Below are 22,939 nucleotides of genomic sequence, written 5' to 3' on the forward strand. Positions count from 1 at the left end.
GAGAAAAACAACAAGGCGAAAAAAATTTTTGTTTCTTGTCGGTTAATTTGCAGAATGATAATAGTCTGTGCAGTAGGTCTGTTTGAACTGCAACCAAACCCACTCCCCACCCACCGTTCTGTGGCTCGGTGAATGAATGCACAGCTCAGGGGCACAAGTGTAGTCTCAGGCATCACTGAGATGGGGTTTGGGGGTTGACGTGGGATGGTGACATAATCCAAAAGGGGGAGGTGTGGGTCTCCTCTGGCATGGCTGTATGTTTGGTGACTCGTGCATGGGGTTGGGACGCTCAGGAAGAGTGGTATCCAGGTCGGCCACACAGCCCCAAGTAGTTGAATAGACCTCCCCATCTGAAGGCCCTATCTCCTTCCTCAGGTCTCCCCGGCCGCTGCATGGTAAGCTGGACGGGATCCACAGCTGCGTGCAGGCCCTCCTGCACGATCAGCCGCAGCCCCGAGTCTGGGAGCAGCTGGGTCAGATCTACGAGTCTGAGCATGAGTTGGACGATGCCATCAAGTGCTACCAGAATGCGGCACGGTACAGCAGCGGCTACGGTTACAGTGACCTCGTGGCCAGAATTAACCACCTGCAGCAGGTAATGATGCCCCTCTTGGGGTTGGGGGGTGGGGGTGGGCTGCGTTTGTGGGCAAGGCGTGTGTCCTGGGCCATTCTCCAGAATGCCGAAGTACCTGATCGCTGGCCCGGGATCCACCTCAAGGTGAGACTGGATCTGGGTGGGCCACGTCCTCAGACCCAAGGCCCCATCCGCTCACTTTGACCGGACCAGAGTGCGCTACTCCTCGGCTGTGTTCAGGCCGCACTGTTGACGGTGGGATCCTGCTGTGCGCAGAGTTGCGCGCTTTCCCTGGCTTGTCAAAGGCAGGTCTTTGTTCTAAGGGCAGTGAGTTTTGAATGGATTTGTCTCCCGACTGCTCCCCACCACCAGCCCTCCTCCCCAGCCCTCCTCCCCAAGGCCTTGCTTTCCCCTCAACACCATGGAGTTTGTTTGGGTGAGGGGCTCTCCAGCCCCATCAGCAGGACAACAGTGTTACTGCAGCCGATGGGAGGGGAACGCCATAAATTGGAGGCTTTGCCCACAATCAGGTGCTGCATTCGGCGGGGACTGGCTTCATTCCCTTGGGTTGGAGATCTCAAAAACTGCTCACATTGTTATAGAGATTGAGCAAGCGGATTAAACGAGGCCTTTTGTAAAAGCGAAACAAACTGCAGGCTCCGTGTTTAGAGGCAGAAATCGGAAAAAATTACCTGTCTTGGTGATATGGTGCGGCCACTTGCAGTTTCTTTCTCGCTGACTGGGTCAACATGGCCCTAATTGCCCTGGAGACATCTGTTTAAAGCAAAGGTGACACCTAGAGAAGGTACGACAGAGGAGATCAGAGCAAAGAAGTGGTAGCCATCAGTGAGAGGGAGGTGCACAAGGCAGGACCTTGTGTGGGGCTGAAACACTAGCAGAGACCTAGATGGGCTGAATAGCCTGATCCTGCACCAGAAGTGTTTATGTTTCTTACCACATTTCTTTTTACTCCCCTCTCTCCAAACCCCAAAACAAAAATCCTTAGGCCCACGTCTGGAAGTTCCACTCCAATCCCTCCCAGAGGACCCTGCCGGCTCTACATGATGTCTGGAACATTCTGCAGCAAGTGAGTCTCTGCGCTCTCTCTCTTTCACACTCACCCCTCCCGCCCCTCCCCGCCTGCGCTCCCGCCCCTCCCCGCCTGCGCTCCCCCTCTCAACCCGTCCAAGCCCCCTCCCCCCCCACGCACCCTCCCCGTCTGCACGCGCCCTCTCTGCCTGTACTCGCCCTCCTCCCCGCATTCGCGACCCATCTCCATCTGCCCCCTCCCCGTCCACATGCAGTCCCCCATCCGTGCGCACCCCCGTCCCCCCCCATATGCGCCTGTACCCCTCCTCCTGTCCGCGCGCGACCCCCCTCACATCCACGCACCCCTCTCCCCTGTATGCGCACCCTCCCCCATTTGCGCCCCCTCCCCCCCTTTTGCCCCTGCTCTCCCTGTTCTGTGTTCACTCTCTGATACACTCACTCTCTATCTTACACTAACATGCTCCATTTAAACATGCTTTTACCGTTCTGTCCAGTGACGCTGATATTAAACATCAAATGTGCTTTTTTTCTTGGATGTCTTCCATCACTTCCTCCCTTGCTCTTCCCTTCTACCCACTCCACCCCACCCCACCTTCCCCACCTCCCTCTGTTCCTTGCTCGCTCCGTCAGAAGAGAAATTTCAATTCAACCAGAAATGGCTGTCAGCTGAAAAGAGCAGCCGTGCCTGGCGAACACTGTTCCCAGCCTCCCACCCCCTCTCATCACCAAGTGACCCGACCTTCCCACGGCAGTGAAATCCCAAGCCCGGTCAAACGGAGGCGGAGTGGGAGCCCGGACCAGATACAGAACCACCAGGTAAACTGCTTGGCGTCAAGTGTGCTATAGGAAGGATGTTGTGAAATTTGAAAGGCTTCAGAAAAGATTTACAAGGATGTTGCCAGGGTTGGAGGGTTTGAGCTACAGGGAGAGACTGAATAGGCTGGGGCTATTTTCCCTGGAGCGTCGGAGGTTTGTAAAATCATGAGGGGCATAGATAAGTTGAAAATTCAAGGTCTTTTCCCAAGCTAGGGGAAATACAGGGCATAGGTTTAAGGTGAGAGGGGAAGGATTTAAAAGAGACCTAAGGAACAACTTTTTCACGCAGAGGGTGGCGTGTGTATGGAATGAGCTGCCAGAGGAGGTGGTGGAAGCTGGTACAGTTACAACATCTACAAGGCATCTGGATGGGTATATGGATAGGAAGGGTTCAGAGGGGTATGGGCGAAATGCTGACCAATGGGTCTAAACAAACTTCAAATCCCTGGTCAGCCTGGACAACTCGGACCAAAGGGTCTGCTTCTGTGCAGTTTGACTCTAAGTAACTTTCTGAAGGCCCCAATTAATCTCTCACGAGCTGTTGGACAGCGGAATAATGGGCGACGTGATGGCCTGGCTCCTTTGTAGCCACTGACACTGAAAATAACTAAAGACATTGCTGCCCCACCCCTGGGGGCCACTCAGAGTCTGTTTACAGTGAGGTTTCGGTAGCTGGGCAGACACTTGTAAAACGTTGGTTATCTAGCCATTGAAATGAACGAGGGCGAAGATTTTACCCACACCTTTTTGCAGCTTTGTGTGTACATACCTTGCTGATCCAGGGTGAAGTTTACCATCTTGGGTGCTCACTACCCCTCTTGAAGGGGTCACTTGTAGCCATGAGGACCGGTGCCCATTGGGTCAGGGGCAGGGAATGAGGGGTGTCTGGTGATCAGGGCATCAGGAGACCGTAGGCACTAACCAGTGTCTTTCTTTTGATGGCCAGGGTCGTCATTCAGGAGCACAGCAAGCGAGCGACCCAACTCATCCCAGTTTACCTTCCAATGGCCAGTACCCGGCACAGAAAGCGAGTCCCTCGTGGCCCCAAACGCACAAGGATTCCTGGACATACGGGAGGAAGGAGTTCAGCCTCGGTCTTCAGGTGCCTCCTCCGTTCTCTTGCAATAGGGTTCGGGTCATGAAAATAAATCCCCCTGGACATTCCAGGGTTCGTACCACCCCTCTTGGGCTCTACTATCGCCCATGACCCGCTCAGTGATGGGCAGTACCCATTTCCTGATTGGGTGAGATTTACCTGCTGTGGTGCCCCTGGGTAGTATGAAGTGGTGAGTGGGATTTGGGAGATGAGGTCGTGGCTGATGGTTTGGGATGGGGACAGGGACGGGGATGGGGGGATTGACGTCAGGGGTGTTAGAGACGTGAGCTCACCACCGTCTGTCTCTCTCACTAGGAACAGAGGAGGTCATCCTCCGACACCCCCCCTCACAGCAGCACCTCCTCGTCTTCCTCATCCACCCCCCATAGCAATCCCAACATCCGTCCTGTCACCATGGCGACAGCACCCCCCCAACAACAGTCTCTGTCCCAGCAGCCGTGCACGAGGGCTGAGGTGAAGCAGACGGCGTTGCTGAGGCGGAAGGCAGATGGTGGGCAGTCCCCCAGCAAACTGGCACAGCCGACAAGGTCAGGGGGCACCGAGCACTGGAAGCCGCAGCAAAGTCCAGGCTCCTCAGGCCTCACCGCGGTGAGTACCCAAGGCTTTATGGTATCTCCCCCAGTGTCCGCTTACCCATCGCACAGGGACAGGAGGCCATTCGGCCCCGTCCGCTTACCCATCACACAGGGACAGGCGGCCATTCGGCCCTGTCCGCTTACCCATCGCACAGGGACAGGAGGCCATTCGGCCCCGTCCGCTTACCCATCACACAGGGACAGGAGGCCATTCGGCCCTGTCCGCTTACCCATCGCACAGGGACAGGAGGCCATTCGGCCCCGTCCGCTTACCCATCGCACAGGGACAGGAGGCCATTCGGCCCCGTCCGCTTACCCATCGCACAGGGACAGGAGGCCATTCGGCCCCGTCCGCTTACCCATCGCACAGGGACAGGAGGCCATTCGGCCCCGTCCGCTTACCCATCGCACAGGGACAGGAGGCCATTCGGCCCCGTCCGCTTACCCATCGCACAGGGACAGGAGGCCATTCGGCCCTGTCCGCTTACCCATCGCACAGGGACAGGAGGCCATTCGGCCCCGTCTGCTTACCCATCGCACAGGGACATAAGGCCATTCGGCCCCGTCTGCTTACCCACCGCACAGGGGCAGGAGGTCATTCGGCCCCATCTGCTTACTCATCGCACAGGGACATGAGGCCATTCGGCCCCGTCTGCTTACCCATCACACTGGGACAAGCCGCTATTTGGCCCCGTCTGCTTACCCGTAGCACAGGGACAGGAGGCCATTCTGCCCTGACTGCTTACCCATTGCACAGGGACAGGCGGCCCTTCAGTCCCGTCTGCTTACCCATCGCACAAGAACAGAAGGCCATTCGGCCCCATCTGCTTACCCATCGCACAGCGACAGGAGGCCATTCGGCCCCGTCTGCTTACCCATCGCACAGCGACAGGAGGCCATTCAGCCTCGTCTGCTTGCCCATCGCACAAGGACATGAGGCCATTTGGTCCCGTCTGCTTACCCATCGCACAGGGACAGGAGGCCATTCAGCCCCGTCTGCTTACCCATCGCACAGGGACAGGAGGCCATTCTGCCCTGTCTGCTTGCCCATCGCACAGGGACATGAGGCCATTCAGCCCCGTCTGCTTACCCACCGCACGGGCAGGAGGCCATTCGGCCCCGTCCGCTTATCCATTGCACAGGGACAGGAGGCCATTCAGCTGCTCCTGGAGCCTGTTATACAGGGAAAGGGAGCCATTCAATCCCTCCTAGCCTATCTCAGTGGGACAGGCCATTCACTTTCAGCATTCTTCCTAACACTGTGCCCCTGCCCCACCGCCCCCCCCCAACCACCTCTAAGCCTGTCTTACAGGGAGAGGAGGGTGACCGTTCAGCCCCCTTCACAAGTCTGTCACATTGGGACAAGAGGCCATTCGGCCCCTTTCACCTGCCAGTCACCCAGGGCCAGGAGGAGGCCATTCAGCCCTTGCGCTGAGCTTTGCCATGTGTCACGGTGATGTGTTTCGTTGTTAGATGTGCTACACGAGCGTAAGGACTTTGTTTATTTCAGTCAGTGAATTCCTGTTCTCTCTGTCTCTCTCCTTCCCATCCAGCTTCCCCACAGTTTCCAGAATCCACAAGGCAGTTCCCTGGGCCCAACAGGGCAGCTGGAGCGAGTGTCCCAGAGTCACCAGGAGAGTGTGCATCGCCCAGGTGCCCCAGTGTCCCCCAGCGTCCCACATTGTACCCGTTACGGCAGCAGCTCCCCTAAAGGGACTTGGTGCAGCCCCCAACAGGAGCCTGGGGAGAACGGCCAGGAAACAGAGCCCTGCGGCTGGGCTTCACCCACTGGCTTGGCCCAGCCTGGATCAGAGGGGCAGCCACCTTGCCAGGCAGTACCTTCCAGGGAGGAGGAGCGAGGGCATGTGGCGACAGTTCAGAGTTCTACCCCAGACCCTCCGACCGCCTCGGAGCTGGGCTCCAGGGCAGAGCTGAGACCCACTGCCAGCCCCTGGGAGGGTGAGGGCATCGGGGGGTCAGCCTGCTCCGGCCGTGAGGCCCCACCTCCAGCCGTGCCCCCCCACCATCGGGAGGCCGGTTGGGCCCCCCAGCCCCGCATGCCCCCCCTCTCTGGGCCCCACCGCACCCGCACGGATGAAAACCAGGGCCTGGAGCAGGGGGGGCTACCCGCTGAGGCCCACCCCGCGGCACCCACCCGAGGCTTCACCTCTCCCCCTGGCCTGGCCGAGACCCCCAGCTCCAAACCGGTGCCTGAGGGCCGCTGGCTTCCCAAACCCCCTCCCCTGACTTGCGCCCTGTCCGGGAGGCCGGCTCCTCCCCCTCCCCCTCCCCCGAGCCCCCGGCCGGCACCATGCCCTTCCTCCGAACCCCTGGCCAAGGGCCCGGCCACCCCCCCAGACGGCGAGATGTGGATCAAGGCCGTGTTCACCACCGAGGCCCAGAAGGGGAAGGCCAACGGTGCCCACCGTCACCTCCACCGTCACCGGCGCTGGCCCTCAGCCCAGGAGTCGAGCGGGGAGGCCATGGAAACATCAGGCCCCCCCAGCCAGGCCGAGCCAGGCCCCCTGCCGCCTCCGGCTGGGCACCGGGAGGAGCAGCGCCGGCAACTCGATCCGCGAGGGAAACACTCGAGCCGGGAGAGGAGCCGGAGGCGGAACCGGGGCGGCCGGTCCGGCAAGGGCAAGCAGAGGCGTATCCTCGGGAACATCGACCTGCAGAGCAAGGAGATCCTGGCCCGCCACACACTCAAGGCCGAAGGGCCCAAGGGGGTGAAGGCCGCTCCCCCGCCCCCAGCCCCTGAGGAGCCCGAACGGGCTGACTCTCGGAGGCCAGAGGTGGTGCCACTGACGCCGATGCCACCTCCTGCTGCCAAAGAGCCAGAGGCCGGGCCGAGGAGCACCTCCAACATCCTGAGGGTCAAACCTTTCCCGGAGGGCACCACCAAGGAGCTGAAGATCAAGCTGGTCAAGGTGGAGAGCGGAGACCGCGAAACCTTCATCGCCTCGGAGGTAGAGGAGAAGCGGATTCGGCTGTCAGACCTCACCATCGAAAACTCCGGAGCAGAAATTATCCGTGCCTGCAAGTGAGTCCCGCTGTACCCCACTTTATGCCCCTGCTCCCCGCTCTCCGAGGCAGGGGAACAAACAAACAGAGAGCCTCCAGGCAACTGTGCGAGGGACAGCCCAGCCACGGTGACACAGGGAAGGAGAAAGCCACGTTTTTGTGATGGTCTTTACCCAGTTTCCTCGGTTCGCCCTGCTCCCAGTTTGAGTAATGGCTCAGAGCCTTGTGCATTGCTCTGGAACCAGCTCAGGTGGGGATGGGGTTGTCCGGGATCAATCAGGATGCAGAATAAGAAGCCGGGCCCTCTTGCGATGCCTCGGGTGTACAGAGACGTAGAGAATGTTGGTCTTTACGTCCGGGGACAGTAGAAAGGTTGTGGGAGACCATTCAGCCCATCGAGCCTGTGCTGGCAAATCAGCGACTGACCGAGCACAGTGTGTGTGTGAGTGAGTGAGAGCACGTGTGTGAGAAGGTCCGAGAGAGGATTCAGTGGAAGGAGACCAGAGTGCGCGCGCTCACTCTCCCTGAACCTCTCCCGCACTAATTTCCCTTGCAGATAACTGTCTCATTCCCTTTCGAAAGCCTCCATTTGACCCTGCCCCTACTGCACTCTCAGGCAGCACATTCCCAACCTCGACCCTCTCTTTCTTCATCCTCCCTCCAGTGGGAACAGTGTCACCCTTTTGACTCTCTCCAAGGACGACTCCTGATTTTAAATACCCCGATCAAATTTCCTGTCGGTCTTTTCCAAGGGAACACAGTTCCAGGTTTTCCAATCTGTCCTCATCCCTGGAGCCATTTTCCTGAACTTTTGCACATCCTCCTGAAGTGTAGGGCCCAGTGCTGGACACAATCTTGCAGCTGGGCCTGAATCACCATCTGGTACAGGTTCAGCATCACCCCCTTGCTCTTCTCGTCTGTGACCCTGTGGAGGTATTATTCACAGTTTTTTAATTATCCTGACCATATTCAACCCCACTCCCTCTACCCTGCACCACTTATAGAATTGTATCCCTATTTTGTGTTAAAGAACAAAGAAAATTATAGTACAGTAACAGGCCCTTCGGCCCTCCAATCCTGCACCGACATGCTGCCAATCACAACGAGAATGCCCCTACCCCTTCTGGGGACCGTATCCCCCTATTCCCATCCCATTCATATATTTGTCAAGACATCCTTTAAAAGTGGCTATCATATCTGCTTCCACGATCTCCCCCGGCACCGAGTTCCAGGCACCCACACCCTCTGTGTAAAAAAAACCTGCCTCGTACATCACCTTTAAACCTTGCCCCTCGCACCTTAAACCCGTAGCCCATGGTAACTGACACTTCCACCCTGGGGAAAAGCTTCTGACTGTCCAGTCTGTCTGTGCCCTTCGTAATCTTGTAGACCTCTATCAGGTCCCCCCCTCGACCTCTGTCGTTCCATCTTCTAATATTTTTCGAACCAACATGGGAAACGTCACACATCTCTGTGTTAAACTTCATCTGACACCTCTCCGCTTGCTTCACCAGCCTCTGTCTGTCCTTTTGATGTTTGAAAGTATCTTCCACACAGTTTGCAACATGTTGTGTTTAATATTGTTCACTAATTTTGCAAACCTAGCCTAGAACACCCGAATAACTAAGAATAACTGCAGTCAGTAAAAACTGAAAGAACTGCGGATGCTGTAAATCAGGAACAAAAACAAAGTTGCTGGAAAAGCTCAACAGGCCTGGCAGCATCTGTGAAGGAGAAAACAGAGTTAACGTTTCGGGTCCAGTGACCCTTCCTCAGAACTGCCAGACCTGCTGATCTTTTCCAGCAACGTCCGTTCTTGTTGTTAATAACTGCAGTCAGTTCTGTGCATTTTCAGTGGAGATACATACAGTCAGTAACACAGGGCGCTGGGGTTGAGGGGTCACTGAGTGACAGTGTGAGGGAGAGGAATGAACAGCAGCACAGATACAGTCAGTAACACGGGGCGCTGGGGGAGAGGAGTTACTGAGTGACAGTGTGAGGGAGAGAAATTAACATCAGTAGGGATACAGTCAGTAACACAGGGCGCTGGGGGGGAGAGGGGTTACTGAGTGACAGTGTGAGGGAGAGGGATTAACATCAGTAGGGATACAGTCAGTAACACAGGGCGCTGGGGGGGGAGAGGGGTTACTGAGTGACAGTGTGAGGGAGAGGGATTAACATCAGTAGGGATACAGTCAGTAACACAGGGCTCTGGGGGGGAGAGGGGTTACTGAGTGACAGTGTGAGGGAGAGGGATTAACATCAGTAGGGATACAGTCAGTAACACAGGGCTCTGGGGGGGAGAGGGGTTACTGAGTGACAGTGTGAGGGAGAGGGATTAATATCAGTAGGGATACAGTCAGTAACACAGGGCGCTGGGGGGGGAAGAGGGGTTACTGAGTGACAGCGTGAGGGAGAGGGATTAATATCAGTAGGGATACAGTCAGTAACACAGGGCGCTGGGGGGGAGAGGGGTTACTGAGTGACAGTGTGAGGGAGAGGGATTAACATCAGTAGGGATACAGTCAGTAACACAGGGCGCTGGGGGGGAGAGGGGTTACTGAGTGACAGTGTGAGGGAGAGGGATTAACATCAGCACAGATACAGTCAGTAACACGGGGAGATGGTGGGGGAGAGGGGTTACGGAGTGTGAGCGTATGAATAGTAAATCTGTATTTGCCGGTCTCAGTACCCACTTTCTCTCCCCACCCGTTCTGATTCCTGTCTGTCCATGCTCCTCCACTACACCCCGTCTATATGCACTGGCAGAGACACAGCAACTGCACACAGACAGGAACATACACACACAACATGTGATCATACGCACATGCACATGGGCAGACACACATAGGACACACATGTACAAATACACACTCTGCACTGGTTCCTAATCTAGATGTACTGAGACCAGTGCTGCCTACCCCAGTTAACTAGCCACATGTTGTTCTCTGTGTTCCAGGTCCACGAAGCTAAAGGGGAAGTTCATGAGTTCGTTTGTGTTGCCAGCACATTCAGTGAAGCCAGGCTGCCTGACAGAGCAACAGGCCGTCCGTGATAAACTCAACCCTCCGACGCCCAGCATTTACGTACGTCCCGTCCCTCCTTTGCTTGACCCTCCTTCACCTTCTCTCTCACCTCCCACCCCGACATCACTCCAGCTGTGTATCCAGGCTCGAGGCCCCCAGCCCCCCTCATAGGTGCCTTGGGTCTGGCCTCGCGTGTTCCTGCCTGACCCCTAATCTCCTGTCCCCCACCACAGCCACATCCTCAAAAACCAGGATCGCCTTCCCTCCAGGGGCTGTCTAAGCAGTGGGGTGGGGTGGGGTAGGAATGTGGCATGTTTTTATAGGAGGCCAATCATCTGTCACCAATACCTCCCGCAGGACTGAGTATGGGATACTCCTGTGATGGTCCCCTTAGCTGAACAGCCAGGTGATTGAGGGTCACCATATTGAAATGGCATTCAGTGGACATTGAGTAAAGTCAATGAGCCTATTAAATGGGAGGGACAGTCCTTCTCCCAGGCACTGCTGGGGGGGAGGTGTATGTGTGACTCACTTCAGTTCTTCCTGTGTTTAGGAACGAGAATCTCAGGAGGGTGTCACTGTAACTGTCCTGGGTTTGCTCCTGACTGTTCAAGGAATTTTCACAACTGATGTGCGTACACAGGCACTGGCGCACACGGACTCACTCTCTCACATGCACACTCACCCCCAGACTGCCTCAAACCCAGATTTACTCACTCACATTCACACACTCTCACATTCTCTCTGTCTCATTCTCTCTGACTCTCACATTCTCTCTCTCACATTCTCTCTCTCTCACACATTCTCTCTCACTCTCACATTCTTTCATTCTCACATTGTCTCTCTCACTCTCACATTCTTTCATTCTCACATTGTCTCTCTCACTCTCACATTCTTTCATTCTCACATTGTCTCTCTCACTCTCATTCTCTCTCTCTAACTCTCTCTCATTCTCTCACTGACATTCTCTAACTCTCACACTCTCTCTCACACTCACGCACTCTCTCTCAATCACTTTCTCTCATTCTGTCCCTCTCATACATATACATGCTGTCTGTCTCCCTCTCCACCTCATACACACACACTCCCTCTCCGCCTGTCTCTCTCACTTTCTCTCTCCATCTGTCTCTCACACACACTCACCCTCTCCGCCTCTCTCTCTCTCACACACACACACACACACATTCTTCCTCTCTCACACACACACTCTCGCTGTCCGCCAGACACGTGCATGCTCTCCCTCTCCGCCTCTCTCACACACTCTCTCTCTCTCCCTCTCCGCCTCACACACACTCTCTCTCCCTCTCCACCTCTCTCACACACACACTCTCCCTCTCCGCCTCTTTCTCACTCTCTCTTGCACAAGCGCGCGCGCGCACACACACACTCTCTCCGCCACTCACACACATACTCCCTCTGCACCTCACACACACACACAAACACACACACACACACACACACACACACACTCCCTCTCTGCCTCTCACACACACACACTCTCTCTCTCTCTCTCTCTCTCTCTCACACACACACACACACACACACACATTCTTCCTCTCTCACACACACACTCTCGCTGTCCGCCAGACACGTGCATGCTCTCCCTCTCCGCCTCTCTCACACACTCTCTCTCTCTCTCCCTCTCCGCCTCACACACACTCTTTCTCCCTCTCCACCTCTCTCACACACACACTCTCCCTCTCCGCCTCTTTCTCACTCTCTCTTGCGCAAGCGCGCGCGCGCACACACACACTCTCTCCGCCACTCACACACATACTCCCTCTGCACCTCACACACACACACAAACACACACACACACACACACACACACACACACACACACACACACACACTCCCTCTCTGCCTCTCACACACACTCTCTCTCTGTCTCTCTCTCACACACACACACACACACACACACACTCTACAACAGACGTCATTTTTTACACTATCCCATGATCATTATCCACCATCCATCAAGAGTGTGTGCATCTACGTGTCCAGTATGGTTGGGCTGTTCGGCTAAGGAAGGCATCACAGTGAGCAATTATGAGCCCATATGATGCTTTGTATTAGATAGCATTTGGTCTAATACAGATTAATGGTGCAGACAGAAAAAAATACTCTCTTCATAACCACCCAGCATCTCTCTGTAACCTCTTCCAGCCCCTACACCCCCTCCCTATCTCTGTAACCTTCTCCAGTCCCTACACCCCCTCCCTATCTCTGTAACCCCCTCCAGCCCCCTACACCCCCTCCCTATCTCTGTAACCTCCTCCAGCCCCCTACACCCCCTCCCTATCTCTGTAACCTCCTCCAGCCCCTACACCCCCTCCCTATCTCTGTAACCCCCTCCAGCCCCTACACCCCCTCCCTATCTCTGTAACCCCCTCCAGCCCCTATACCCCCTCCAGCCCCCTACACCCTCTCCCTATCTCTGTAACCTCCTCCAGTCTCTACACCCCCTCCCTATCTCTCTAACACCTCCAGCCCCTACACCCCCTCCCTATCTCTGTAACACCTCCAGCCCCTCCACCCCCTCCCTATCCCTGTAACCCCCCCCACCTCCCTATCCCTGTAACCCCCTCCACCTCCTCCCTATCCCTGTTACCCCCTACACCCCCTCCCTATCCCTGTAACCCCCTCCACCTCCTCCCTATCCCTGTAACCCCCTCCACCTCCTCCCTATCCCTGTAACCCCCTACACCCCATCCCTATCCCTGTAACCCCCTCCACCTCCTCCCTATCCCTGTTACCCCTCCACCTCCTCCCTATCCCTGTAACCCCCTACACCCCATCCCTATCCCTGTAACCCCCTCCACCTCCTCCCTATCCCTGTTACCCCTACACCCCCTCCCTATCCCTGTAACCCCCTACACCCCCTCCCTATCCCTGTAACCCCCTCCACCTCCTCCCTATCCCTGTAACCCCCTCCACCCCCTCCCTATCCCTGTAACCCCCTCCACCCCCTCCCTATCCCTGTTACCCCCTCCACCCCCTCCCTATCCCTGTTACCCCCTCCACGTCCTCCCTATCCCTGTAACCCCCTCCACCCTCTCCCTATCCCTGTAACCCCCTCCACCCCCTCCCTATCCCTGTAACCCCCTCCACCCCCTCCCTATCCCTGTTACCCCCTCCACCCCCTCCCTATTCCTGTTACCCCCTCCACCCCCTCCCTATCCCTGTAACCCCCTCCACCCCCTCCCTATCCCTGTTACCTCCTCCACCACCTCCCTATCCCTGTTACCCCTCCACCCCCTCCACCTCCTCCCTATCCCTGTAACCCCCTCCACCCCCTCCCTATCCCTGTAACCCCCTCCACCCCCTCCCTATCCCTGTAACCCCCTCCACCCCCTCCCTATTCCTGTTACCCCCTCCACCCTCTCCCTATCCCTGTAACCCCCTCCACGTCCTCCCTATCCCTGTAACCCCCTCCACGTCCTCCCTATCCCTGTAACCCCCTCCACCTCCTCCCTATCCCTGTAACCCCCTCCACCTCCTCCCTATCCTTGTTACCCCCTCCACCCCCTCCCTATCCCTGTAACCCCCTCCACCTCCTCCCTATCCCTGTTACCCCCTACACCCCCTCCCTATCCCTGTTACCCCCTCCACCTCCTCCCTATCCCTGTAACTCTCTCCACCTCCTCCCTATCCCTGTAACCCCCTCCACCTCCTCCCTATCCCTGTTACCCCCTCCACCTCCTCCCTATCCCTGTTACCCCCTCCACGTCCTCCCTATCCCTGTAACCCCCTCCACGTCCTCCCTATCCCTGTTACCCCCTCCACGTCCTCCCTATCCCTGTAACCCCCTCCACGTCCTCCCTATCCCTGTAACCCCCTCCACCTCCTCCCTATCCCTGTAATCCCCTCCACCCCCTCCCTATCCCTGTAACCCCCTCCACCTCCTCCCTATCCCTGTAACCCCCTCTAGCTGTTACACTGCACTGAGATCTCCTTTTATCTCTCTCTGTGTTGCTGGCTGGGTTACTGTTTGTTGTCTGTCCCTAATTGCCCTCGGTAGGGGTGAGCCCTCTTATTGGATTTCTGACTCAGTGTCAGATCTTGTTTGGTGACACTCCCTGGCAATATTTCACTACCTCGGGGAGGCGATAGACGTGCCAGTGCTTGTTGCCTTGGATTCTGACACAGGTCCCGAGGGTAAAACAGGCATTGTCTGACCTGGCCTCCACTGGGGGTAGAGAGCGAGAGAGAGACAGGAGCTGGTGTTCCCCCCGCACCCCGTCCCCCCACCCCTTGAGATTGTTTGAAAGGGGGAGCCCTTTGTGCAGATCATTATTGTAGAATTTAGCTGCGTTAGTGACTTTTGCATTTATTTCTGTTTTGTTCTTCAATCTATCGCAGTTAGAGAGCAAGCGAGATGCATTCTCACCTGTACTTCAGCAGTTCTGTACAGACCCGAAGACACCAATCACTGTGATAAGGGGCCTAGCTGGATCTCTCCGTTTGAGTGAGTAATTGTGTGTGTGCTTGTGTGTGTTTGGGTTTGTTTGTGTGTGTAAACGAACAGTAAGGAGTGGGAGTAGACCATTCAGCCCCTCGGGCCTGCCCTCCCATTCAGCCAGCTCGTGGCTGATCTGACTGCTGGACCTAATGCTGACAATGTTTCAGCCCCTCACTTATCAAGAATCTGTCCACCTCTGCCCCAACAATGTTCAAGGAATCTGCTTCCATTTCAGGAAGATTTCCAAATTCTCACGGTTGTCTGTGGGAGAACATGTTGCCTCATTTTGGTTTTTAAGTGGATCACCCCCTGATATTTTTCTTAACAAGAGACTTTCTAAAAAGCCCGGTGGGTTCCACGGAAAATGAAGTCAGGAACTTGGGGCTTTGTGACTGCATTGTTTGAGGCCCTGATGAAGATTGGCACTGAGGGAGTGCCACTCCGTCAGAGGGACCGAGTGACTAAGGCCCTGTCTGCATCCCCCCTTGGGCGACTGTAAATGAGCCCACAGCCAATATTTGCACAGAAGGCAGGAGAGATTTTGTGGGGAGTGTGTCTAAAGGTCAGCTTTCCCACTGCGGCCAATACTTATCCCTCAACCAACCCTGGGAGAAACAGGTGACCTGGGTCCGGGGCGCGTGTTTGATTGTGGGATCTGGTTGTGCGCTGCTTAGCTGTCACGTTCCCTCCACCACAATTAGGGATTGGGGGGTGGTCCCCACGATGTGACACTCGGCTGCGAAGTGATTTGTGGTCCCCAGAGGTTCGGGTAGGTCACATTCCATCATTTTTCGGCATAGCTGGGAGGTCATCTTGGTGGGAGGTGAAAGGTCAGCCTGTTTCCTGACCCTGAGCTCTGGTCACAGGGCAGGGTGGGCTGGATTGGGGTGTGGGTGATAGTTGTGACAATAGGATTTCATTCCTCTGTACTGACTCTTCAGCAAAGCCCTGCATTGATATGTCCCCCATGCTTCTACCATCTAGAGGGACATGGGCAACATATACATGGGGACACCAACCCCCTGCAAGCTTCTCTCCCACTCACCATCTTGACTTGGAAATATGTTGTCACTCTGTCAGTGTCGCTGGGTCAAAATCCTGGAATTCCCTCCCAAAGGGCCTACCTACAGCATGTGGTCCGCATCTCACCACTGCACTCTCCAGGTCAACCAAGGGGGCAGACAATAAATGTTGGCCCAGTCAGAGATGCCCGCATCCCGTGGAAGAAATTTGAAAATGGCTCAAGTCCTCCAGGACGTTGTCGACGCCCAGTGCCCCAGAGATCTCTGGCAACTTGAGGCTGCCGAGAGCGGCAACTGCATGGAAGGGGGAGAGTGTGTGAGGTAGGCAGGGCCATTCACAGTGTGTGCTGGGGTGGGTAGGGACATGCTTCCTCAGTGTTGTGCCATTTTGGGAGTGGCGTGGTTTGGGCATGGGGCAAGGTGAATTAAAATTGGCCGGGCTTGGATTTTTTTTGCCTGGATCTGTTTCAAATGCTCTTCTCCCTTTCTCCTGCACCCCTGAAACTAACGTCCTTCCGTAACCCCACAACACACACCCATAGATCTGGGCCTTTTCTCAACGAAGACGCTGGTGGAAGCCAATGGGGAGCATACGGTCGAAGTCCGTACACAACTGCAGCAGCCCTCAGATGAGAACTGGGACCCTTCGGGAGGCAACCAGACCTGGCCGTGCGAGAGCAGCCGTTCCCACACCACCATTGCCAAGTACGCCCAGTACCAGGCCTCGTCCTTCCAGGAGTCTCTGCAGGTTAGCTCTGCCTACCACCCAGTCCCTGCCCCTCAGACAAGGGCCAGAGGTCAAATTGTAGGGTACAGGGTCAGGAATGAGAGGGAGGCTGCTTGGCAGTAAAACTTTGCAAGGGTGATTGCAGAGCTGGGGGAGAACGACTAGGAAAGGCTGAAGAGCCATGGAGCTGTTCCCTCGGGAGGCTGGGTGACCTGATGGTGGTCTTTAAAATGACAGAGGGGCATCGACAGGGTTGACACAGAAAAGATGCTTCCACCTTTTTGGGGGAGACCAGGACTCAGGCTGTCCCTAACAAATCCCATTGGGAATTGAGGAGAAAAATCTTCGCCCAGAGAGTGGGGGAAATTGCGGAACTCGATCCTGCGGGGAATGGGAGAGGAGAATAGCACCAACACATGGAAGGGGGAAAGCTTGAGAGGGAAAAGAGCAGGAAGGCATACCAATAGGGGAGGTGACAATGTGAGTGGGAGGAGGTGTGTGTGGGGCAGGAACACCAGCATGGAACAGATGGGCTGAACGGTCTGTATTTGAGCTGGAAATTCTGTCCCTGCTGGAATTTAACATTAAATTTAGCAGACTGCATGCGAGGGGGTGAGGTGTTTGTAGTAAGGAGCAAGTTAGAGGGAGGTGCATATTCAGCCAGAAAACATCTTGGGAGCATTGTTAACATGGCGATATCTTTGGTGGGATGGGATGGAGGAAGGCGCTCGGGGGACCGGTACTGAAGGCGCACAGATTATGGCCCAGTCTTTGGACCACTGAGTAACCCCTTACCTGGTGTCGTTTTTCCAACAGGAAGACAAGGAGAGTGATGAGGATGACGGGGAGCCTGAGCCAGAGAAATGCACTGAAGTTCCAGAGACAGTCCACAGGTACAAACATCGTATCTACAGAGCGGCCTCGTGTTTCTCACAGTGCCCTGGAGACAGGAATGGGGGGGGATGTGCTCCCTCCCTCCGGCATTTTAGTTTCTGTATACCTTTAACGCTCTCTCCTCCTCTGCAGGAACGGACAGAAGGTACCACTGAAGGTCATCAAATTCGGGACCAACATCGATCTGTCGGACCCGAAACTGTAAGTGAGCCTTGCTGCCCGTCTGCGGCTTCTTTCTGTAGTTAAGTAATGAGGGGAGTGTGGTAGGGGTCAGGAGGATGCTGCTCAGTGTCAGGTGAGGACAGAGTTAGCCCCAGTGTGACGCCACACTTAGTCGATTAGCGAGGTGGATGTAGAATTTACACTTCAACATGATCTTGTTTGGATCAGGAATTCGCTGACAGGGTGCACTGTGTATCAGACACCCAGTGTTCCAAGCAGCAGTCCCAGGACAGGGACAGCATGGGGTAAGATACAGCATAAAGCTGTCTCTACACTGTCCCTCATCAAACACTCCCAGGGACAGGGACAGCACGGGGTTAGATACAGAGTAAAGCTGGCTCTACACTGTCCCCCATTAAACACTCCCATGGACAGGGACAGCACGGGGTTAGATACAGCGTAAAGCTCCTTCTACACTGAACCCATCAAGCACACCCAGGACAGGGACAGCACAGGGTTAGATACAGCATAAAGCTCCCTCTACACTGTCCCCCATCAAACACTCCCAGGACAGGGACAGCACGGGGTTAGATACAGAGTAAAGCTCGCTCTACACTGTCCCTCATCAAACACTCCCAGAGACAGGGACAGGGACAGCACGGGGTTAGAAACAGGTGGTAAATTGCCCAGAGCACTCTGATTAATGCCGTTGTTAATGCTGTATGTCTCTCTGTTGCGCCCTACCTCCCCGTTTCTCTCTGCTCCCCCTGACCAGCTGGAAGCCGCAGTTACAGGAGCTGCTGAAATTACCAGCATTCATGCGTGTCTCGTCGAATGGGAACATGTTGAGCCATGTGGGACATACCATCTACGGCATGAACACTGTGCAGCTCTATATGAAAGTTCCAGGTAGCCGAACTCCAGGTAAGGCAGTCTGTGGGACACCCTGCCCCTCCTCCCCACAGCTCCATTCCCTTACTCCTTCCCCTTCCCCCCTTAAAGTTTCTGACAGGTCTGCGTGCATTTAAAAGGTGGATCAGTTTGGTGTATTTAGGTTTTCAGAAGGTGTCACATAAAGGACTCAAGCTCACCATCCTAGTGGGGATGTGGGGCAGCACGGTGGCTCAGCGGTTAGCACTGTAGCCTCACTGCGCCAGGAACCCGGGTCCAATTCCACCCTCAAGCGACTGTGTGGAGTTTGCACATTCTCCCTGTGTCTGCATGGGTTTCCTTTGGGTGTTCTGGATTTCTCCCACAGTACAAAGGTGTGCAGGCTAAGGTGGATTAGCCATGCTAAATTGCCAAAAGTGTTCAGGGAAGTGTCAGTAGGTCTGGGTGGGATGCCCTGTGCACCATGTGGGGCCAAGGGCCTGTTTCCGCGCTGTAGGGATTCTGTGATTCTATAAACATGTCAGTCTGGATAGACGATGGACTGGCCACCCCAAACAGAGAATTGGAATAAATTGTTAGTTTTCAGGTTGGAGCTTTGGTGCCTCAACTGTTTAGGATCCACATTCGAGCCTTGAGTGAATATACCAGTTCGATTGTAGCTAAACTCGCTTACAGTGTAAAGACCAGGTGGGATAGCAAGTTACACAGAGCATACAAAATCCCTGCAAAGGGCTATTATATTGGGCCAGTGAGTGGGCATTTGGCAGATGGAAAATAATGTAGAAAAACGAGAGTTTCGGCAGAAGGAATGGAAAAGCAGAGTATTATCAACGCAGACCCTGAAATGCTGTGTTACAGAGGGATCTGGGTGTCCTTGTAAATTAATCAAAAGAAGCGTCAATGTGTACATCAGTTAGGAAGACAAATGGCCTCGTTTGCAAGGGGGGATGCAGTGTAAATGTTGGGAAGTCTTGCTAAAGTAATGTAGAGCCTCACTGAAAGTGCCCCAGGTGTACTGTTCTGCTCTTCACTTGGAGAGGGATAGACTCACGTTGGAGCCAATTCAGAAATAGGTTCACTCAGGCTGAATCCTGGGCGAAAGCTGAGAGTTTAGGCCTGTCCCCGTCGTCGGGGCATCTGGAGTGGGAGGGTCGGTGTGAGGGGGCTACAGTTTAAATGTAAGGAGTCTTTAAGATGTGATGAGGAGTTTTTCCCCCCCCTCAGTGCTAGGAATGCACTTGCCCCTAGAGGTCAGTAGAGGCTGGATCATTGCATATATTTAAGGCCGAGTAGGATAGATCAATGAGAATTTGAGTTTGGGGACAGACACAGAAAAGTACCATGGAACCCACAGCCAGATCAGCGTTGAACTGACCGAATTCTGAAGTTGCCTGGAGGGTGTGAATAACCTCCCCCTACCCCTAATTTATCTGAATCTCATGCCCTTCTCCTTTTTCCATTCGGCTGTTTTACTGATGTCTTGTGCTTTGTACAAAGAAAGGTTTTAAAAGGCTATGATGATGCCTATGAGGTGATTCGATGGGAGTGTCTAGATGTGAGGTTGCTTGGCCGTTTGAACTGTGTCTCACTGTGTACCCTCTCCTGCACAGGCCACCAGGAGAATAACAATTTCTGTTCAGTGAATATTAACATCGGTCCTGGGGACTGCGAGTGGTTTGCTGTACCAGAGGCTTACTGGGAAACCATCAGTGAGTTTTGTGACAGGTAACTCACCTTCTGTGCTGTCCTCACTCGGGAGGTGTGCATTGAAGTCTCAAACATGCCATGCTGTCACTCACAGTACAGTCATTGGAACATGGCAGGTTTGACTCATTCCAGCTCTCTGTACACCATTCTAGTCTCTCCCATTCTTCGCCGCAGCTCTCTCTCTCTCGCGCGCTCTCTCTCTCTCTCTCTCTCTCTCGCGCGCGCGCGCTCTCTCTCGCGCGCGCTCTCTCTCGCGCGCGCTCTCTCTCTCGCGCGCTCTCTCTCTCGCGCGCTCTCGCTCTCGCGCACTCTCGCTCTCGCACTCTCGCTCTCGCTCTCGCACTCTCGCTCTCGCACTCTCGCTCTCGCACTCTCACATACTCACTCTTGCATACTCACTCTTGCATACTCACTCGCTCTCACACACTTACACACACTCACTGACACACTGAGACATGCACAGGCACACACACTGACACGCCCCACCTTGAACAAGTCTCCATCATTCCTCTGCACTCTGAGGAGAACAAGGCCAGCTTCCTGAACCCAGCCTCTTGCTTCAATACTGTTGTTTTAGATTGCCTATAATGCAGAAAGAGGCTATTCTGCCAATGGAATCTGCACCCAGCATATATGTGCAGTTGTCATGGCTAACTCACCTGGTCTGCACATCCTACACACCTCAAACAATTTAGCATGGCCATTCCATCTAACCTGCACATCTTTGGACTGTGGGTAGAAACCCAGCAGGCACCGTGAGAACAAACTGCATACAGTATCATCCCTGGAACCATTTGTGGAAGTCTCCTCCACACCCTCTGTCATGTTCTCAGGGAGCGCCACACTGTTGGAGGGTCAGTGCTGAGGGAGTGGGCACTGTCAGAGGGTCAGTGCTGAGGGAGTGCCGCACAGTTTGGGGTTATTCATTTTAGATGAGAGATTAAATTGAGGGCCATTTTTGCCGTCCTGGGTGGATGTCAAAGATTCTGCAGTCACTAACAAGATGGGGCTGTTCTTAATGTCATTGTATGTACATTTATGTTTCACAAGCAAGATCACCTGGTCAATGTGTGATCGCTGTGTGTGGGATCTTGCTGTGTACAGTGTTGGTGCCAGGTTTGCTGCATGACAATGAACGGCTGATGTTGGCAGTGATGTTCTCGGGGTGTTCCTGATGTGAATGTTGTAGTGACACACAGCGTCTTCTCCCCTCTCTTTGCTGTAGGCACAATGTCGACTACCTGACAGGGTCATGGTGGCCAGTCCTGGATGACTTGTACGCATCCAAGATCCCCGTTTACCGCTTCATTCAACGGCCGGGAGACCTGGTCTGGATCAATGCCGGTACGGTGCACTGGGTACAGGCAACCGGATGGTGTAACAACATCGCCTGGAACGTGGGCCCCCTCACTGGTTAGTGTCAGTGCCCGAAGAACGCGACCCTGCACCTCAACCTGCTCTTGGAGTGTTTGATGGGGTCGTTGTAGAGAGAGCTTTACTCTGCACCTAATCCTGTGCTGCATCTGTCCTGGGACTCATCGACACTGTGGAGGGAGTTTTACTTTAAGTTTATAAGAGTACAGGGAGCTTTATGTTGCATCTAACCCTGTCCTGGGAGCGTTTGGTGGGTGACGGTGTAGTGGGGGCTTTACTGTTTATCTAACCCTGTGCTGTCCCTGTCTTGGGAGTGTTTAATTGGCGCACAGTGTAAAAGGAACTTTACTCTGTATCTAACCCTGTGCTCTCCTTGTCCTGGGAGTGTTTGAAGGGGATGGTGTAGAGGGAGTTCTCCTCTGTATCTAACCCTGTGCTGGGATAATGGGAATTGGGGTTAGGTGAATGGATTGGGAGGGCCCACTTTTCTCACTCTCTCCCAGTCCCTCTCAGGAATTTGGGGACTTAGTGACCCCTGCTCCCTGACTATTCCCCTGAACTGTGTATGTGGTGGGAGAGCCTGTGAGGGATTTCCCCAGGTAGTGAGGTTAATGAGTGCCAGTGAGCAGTGCTGGGTCCTCGCCATCTCACACACTGTCTCTGCCCGCAGCCTATCAGTACCAGCTCGCTCTCGAACGATACGAGTGGAACAAAGTGAAAAAAGTGAAGTCGATTGTACCCATGATCCACGTCAGCTGGAATGCAGCTCGCACTGTTAAAATCACTGACCCCGACCTGTACCGAATGATCAAGTAAGCTGCTCTACATTCAAACTCCCTCCCTCCACCTAAACAGCCTACTCTCCCTGTGTCTCTCTCGTTCGCTCTTTCTCGCACAGTCTCTGTTTCTTTCTCTCTCACACGCAGTTTTTCTCTCTCTCACACACACAGTTTCTCTCTCTCCCACACATACACATACAGTCTCTATTTCTGTCTCTCTCACGCACAGTCTCTGTTTCTCTCTCTCTCACACACGGTTTTTCTCTCTCACACACACACAGTTTCTCTTTGTCTGTCTCTCTCTCACCCACTCACTTTTTTCTCTGTCTCTCTCTGTCACACTGTCTCTGTTTTTCTGTCTCTCTCTCTCTCTCTCTCTCTCTGTGTTTCTGTCTCCCATCACAGTGTAGTATTTTCCAGTTTATGCCTGTTGCCGTTTAAGCGTTGCTTCTGGACGCCTACGTGCCTTTCCTAGGTAACTCTGTCTCATTATTTTGTGAGTTTGGCACTTAATTTATTTCAGCTCTTTGTCTGTTGAAAATCCCAATATAAAGTGAATTGTGATTCTTTCACAATGTATCAGCCAGAAACAGGCCATTCGGCCCATCTGCAGTGTTATGGTGGTTCTGCTGCACACAACCCCCCAAGTTCTTGATCTCCTGCAATCGATCTGTCGATAGATTTACCGCCTTTGCCCCTGGGGATTTGGGGGTTCCTGTGACAACACTTCAGAGCCGTC

At 54.5% G+C, this 22,939-nt stretch overlaps 1 protein-coding gene across 3 annotated transcripts in view; it reads left to right on the top strand.

The window, feature by feature from the left end:
- LOC125448683 (lysine-specific demethylase 6B-like) overlaps nucleotides 1–22,939 on the top strand; it is a 47,427-nt gene that overhangs the window by 19,790 nt on the left and 4,698 nt on the right. For 2 of the 3 annotated variants that reach the window (XM_059642701.1, XM_059642702.1), the window contains exons 6-20: nucleotides 376–595; nucleotides 1,581–1,661; nucleotides 2,255–2,440; nucleotides 3,387–3,542; nucleotides 3,852–4,145; nucleotides 5,686–7,175; nucleotides 10,116–10,242; nucleotides 14,545–14,650; nucleotides 16,209–16,414; nucleotides 17,210–17,286; nucleotides 17,420–17,488; nucleotides 18,225–18,373; nucleotides 19,951–20,065; nucleotides 21,273–21,460; nucleotides 22,092–22,233. In XM_059642701.1, the coding sequence (XP_059498684.1) occupies nucleotides 376–595; nucleotides 1,581–1,661; nucleotides 2,255–2,440; nucleotides 3,387–3,542; nucleotides 3,852–4,145; nucleotides 5,686–7,175; nucleotides 10,116–10,242; nucleotides 14,545–14,650; nucleotides 16,209–16,414; nucleotides 17,210–17,286; nucleotides 17,420–17,488; nucleotides 18,225–18,373; nucleotides 19,951–20,065; nucleotides 21,273–21,460; nucleotides 22,092–22,233 (3,606 nt within the window). The remainder of the gene's footprint in view (nucleotides 1–375; nucleotides 596–1,580; nucleotides 1,662–2,254; nucleotides 2,441–3,386; nucleotides 3,543–3,851; nucleotides 4,146–5,685; nucleotides 7,176–10,115; nucleotides 10,243–14,544; nucleotides 14,651–16,208; nucleotides 16,415–17,209; nucleotides 17,287–17,419; nucleotides 17,489–18,224; nucleotides 18,374–19,950; nucleotides 20,066–21,272; nucleotides 21,461–22,091; nucleotides 22,234–22,939) is intronic. The other variant, XM_059642704.1, reaches the window with a different exon arrangement.

This window comes from Stegostoma tigrinum, chromosome 45, assembly GCF_030684315.1.
Source record: "Stegostoma tigrinum isolate sSteTig4 chromosome 45, sSteTig4.hap1, whole genome shotgun sequence".
Taxonomy (NCBI): domain Eukaryota; kingdom Metazoa; phylum Chordata; class Chondrichthyes; order Orectolobiformes; family Stegostomatidae; genus Stegostoma; species Stegostoma tigrinum.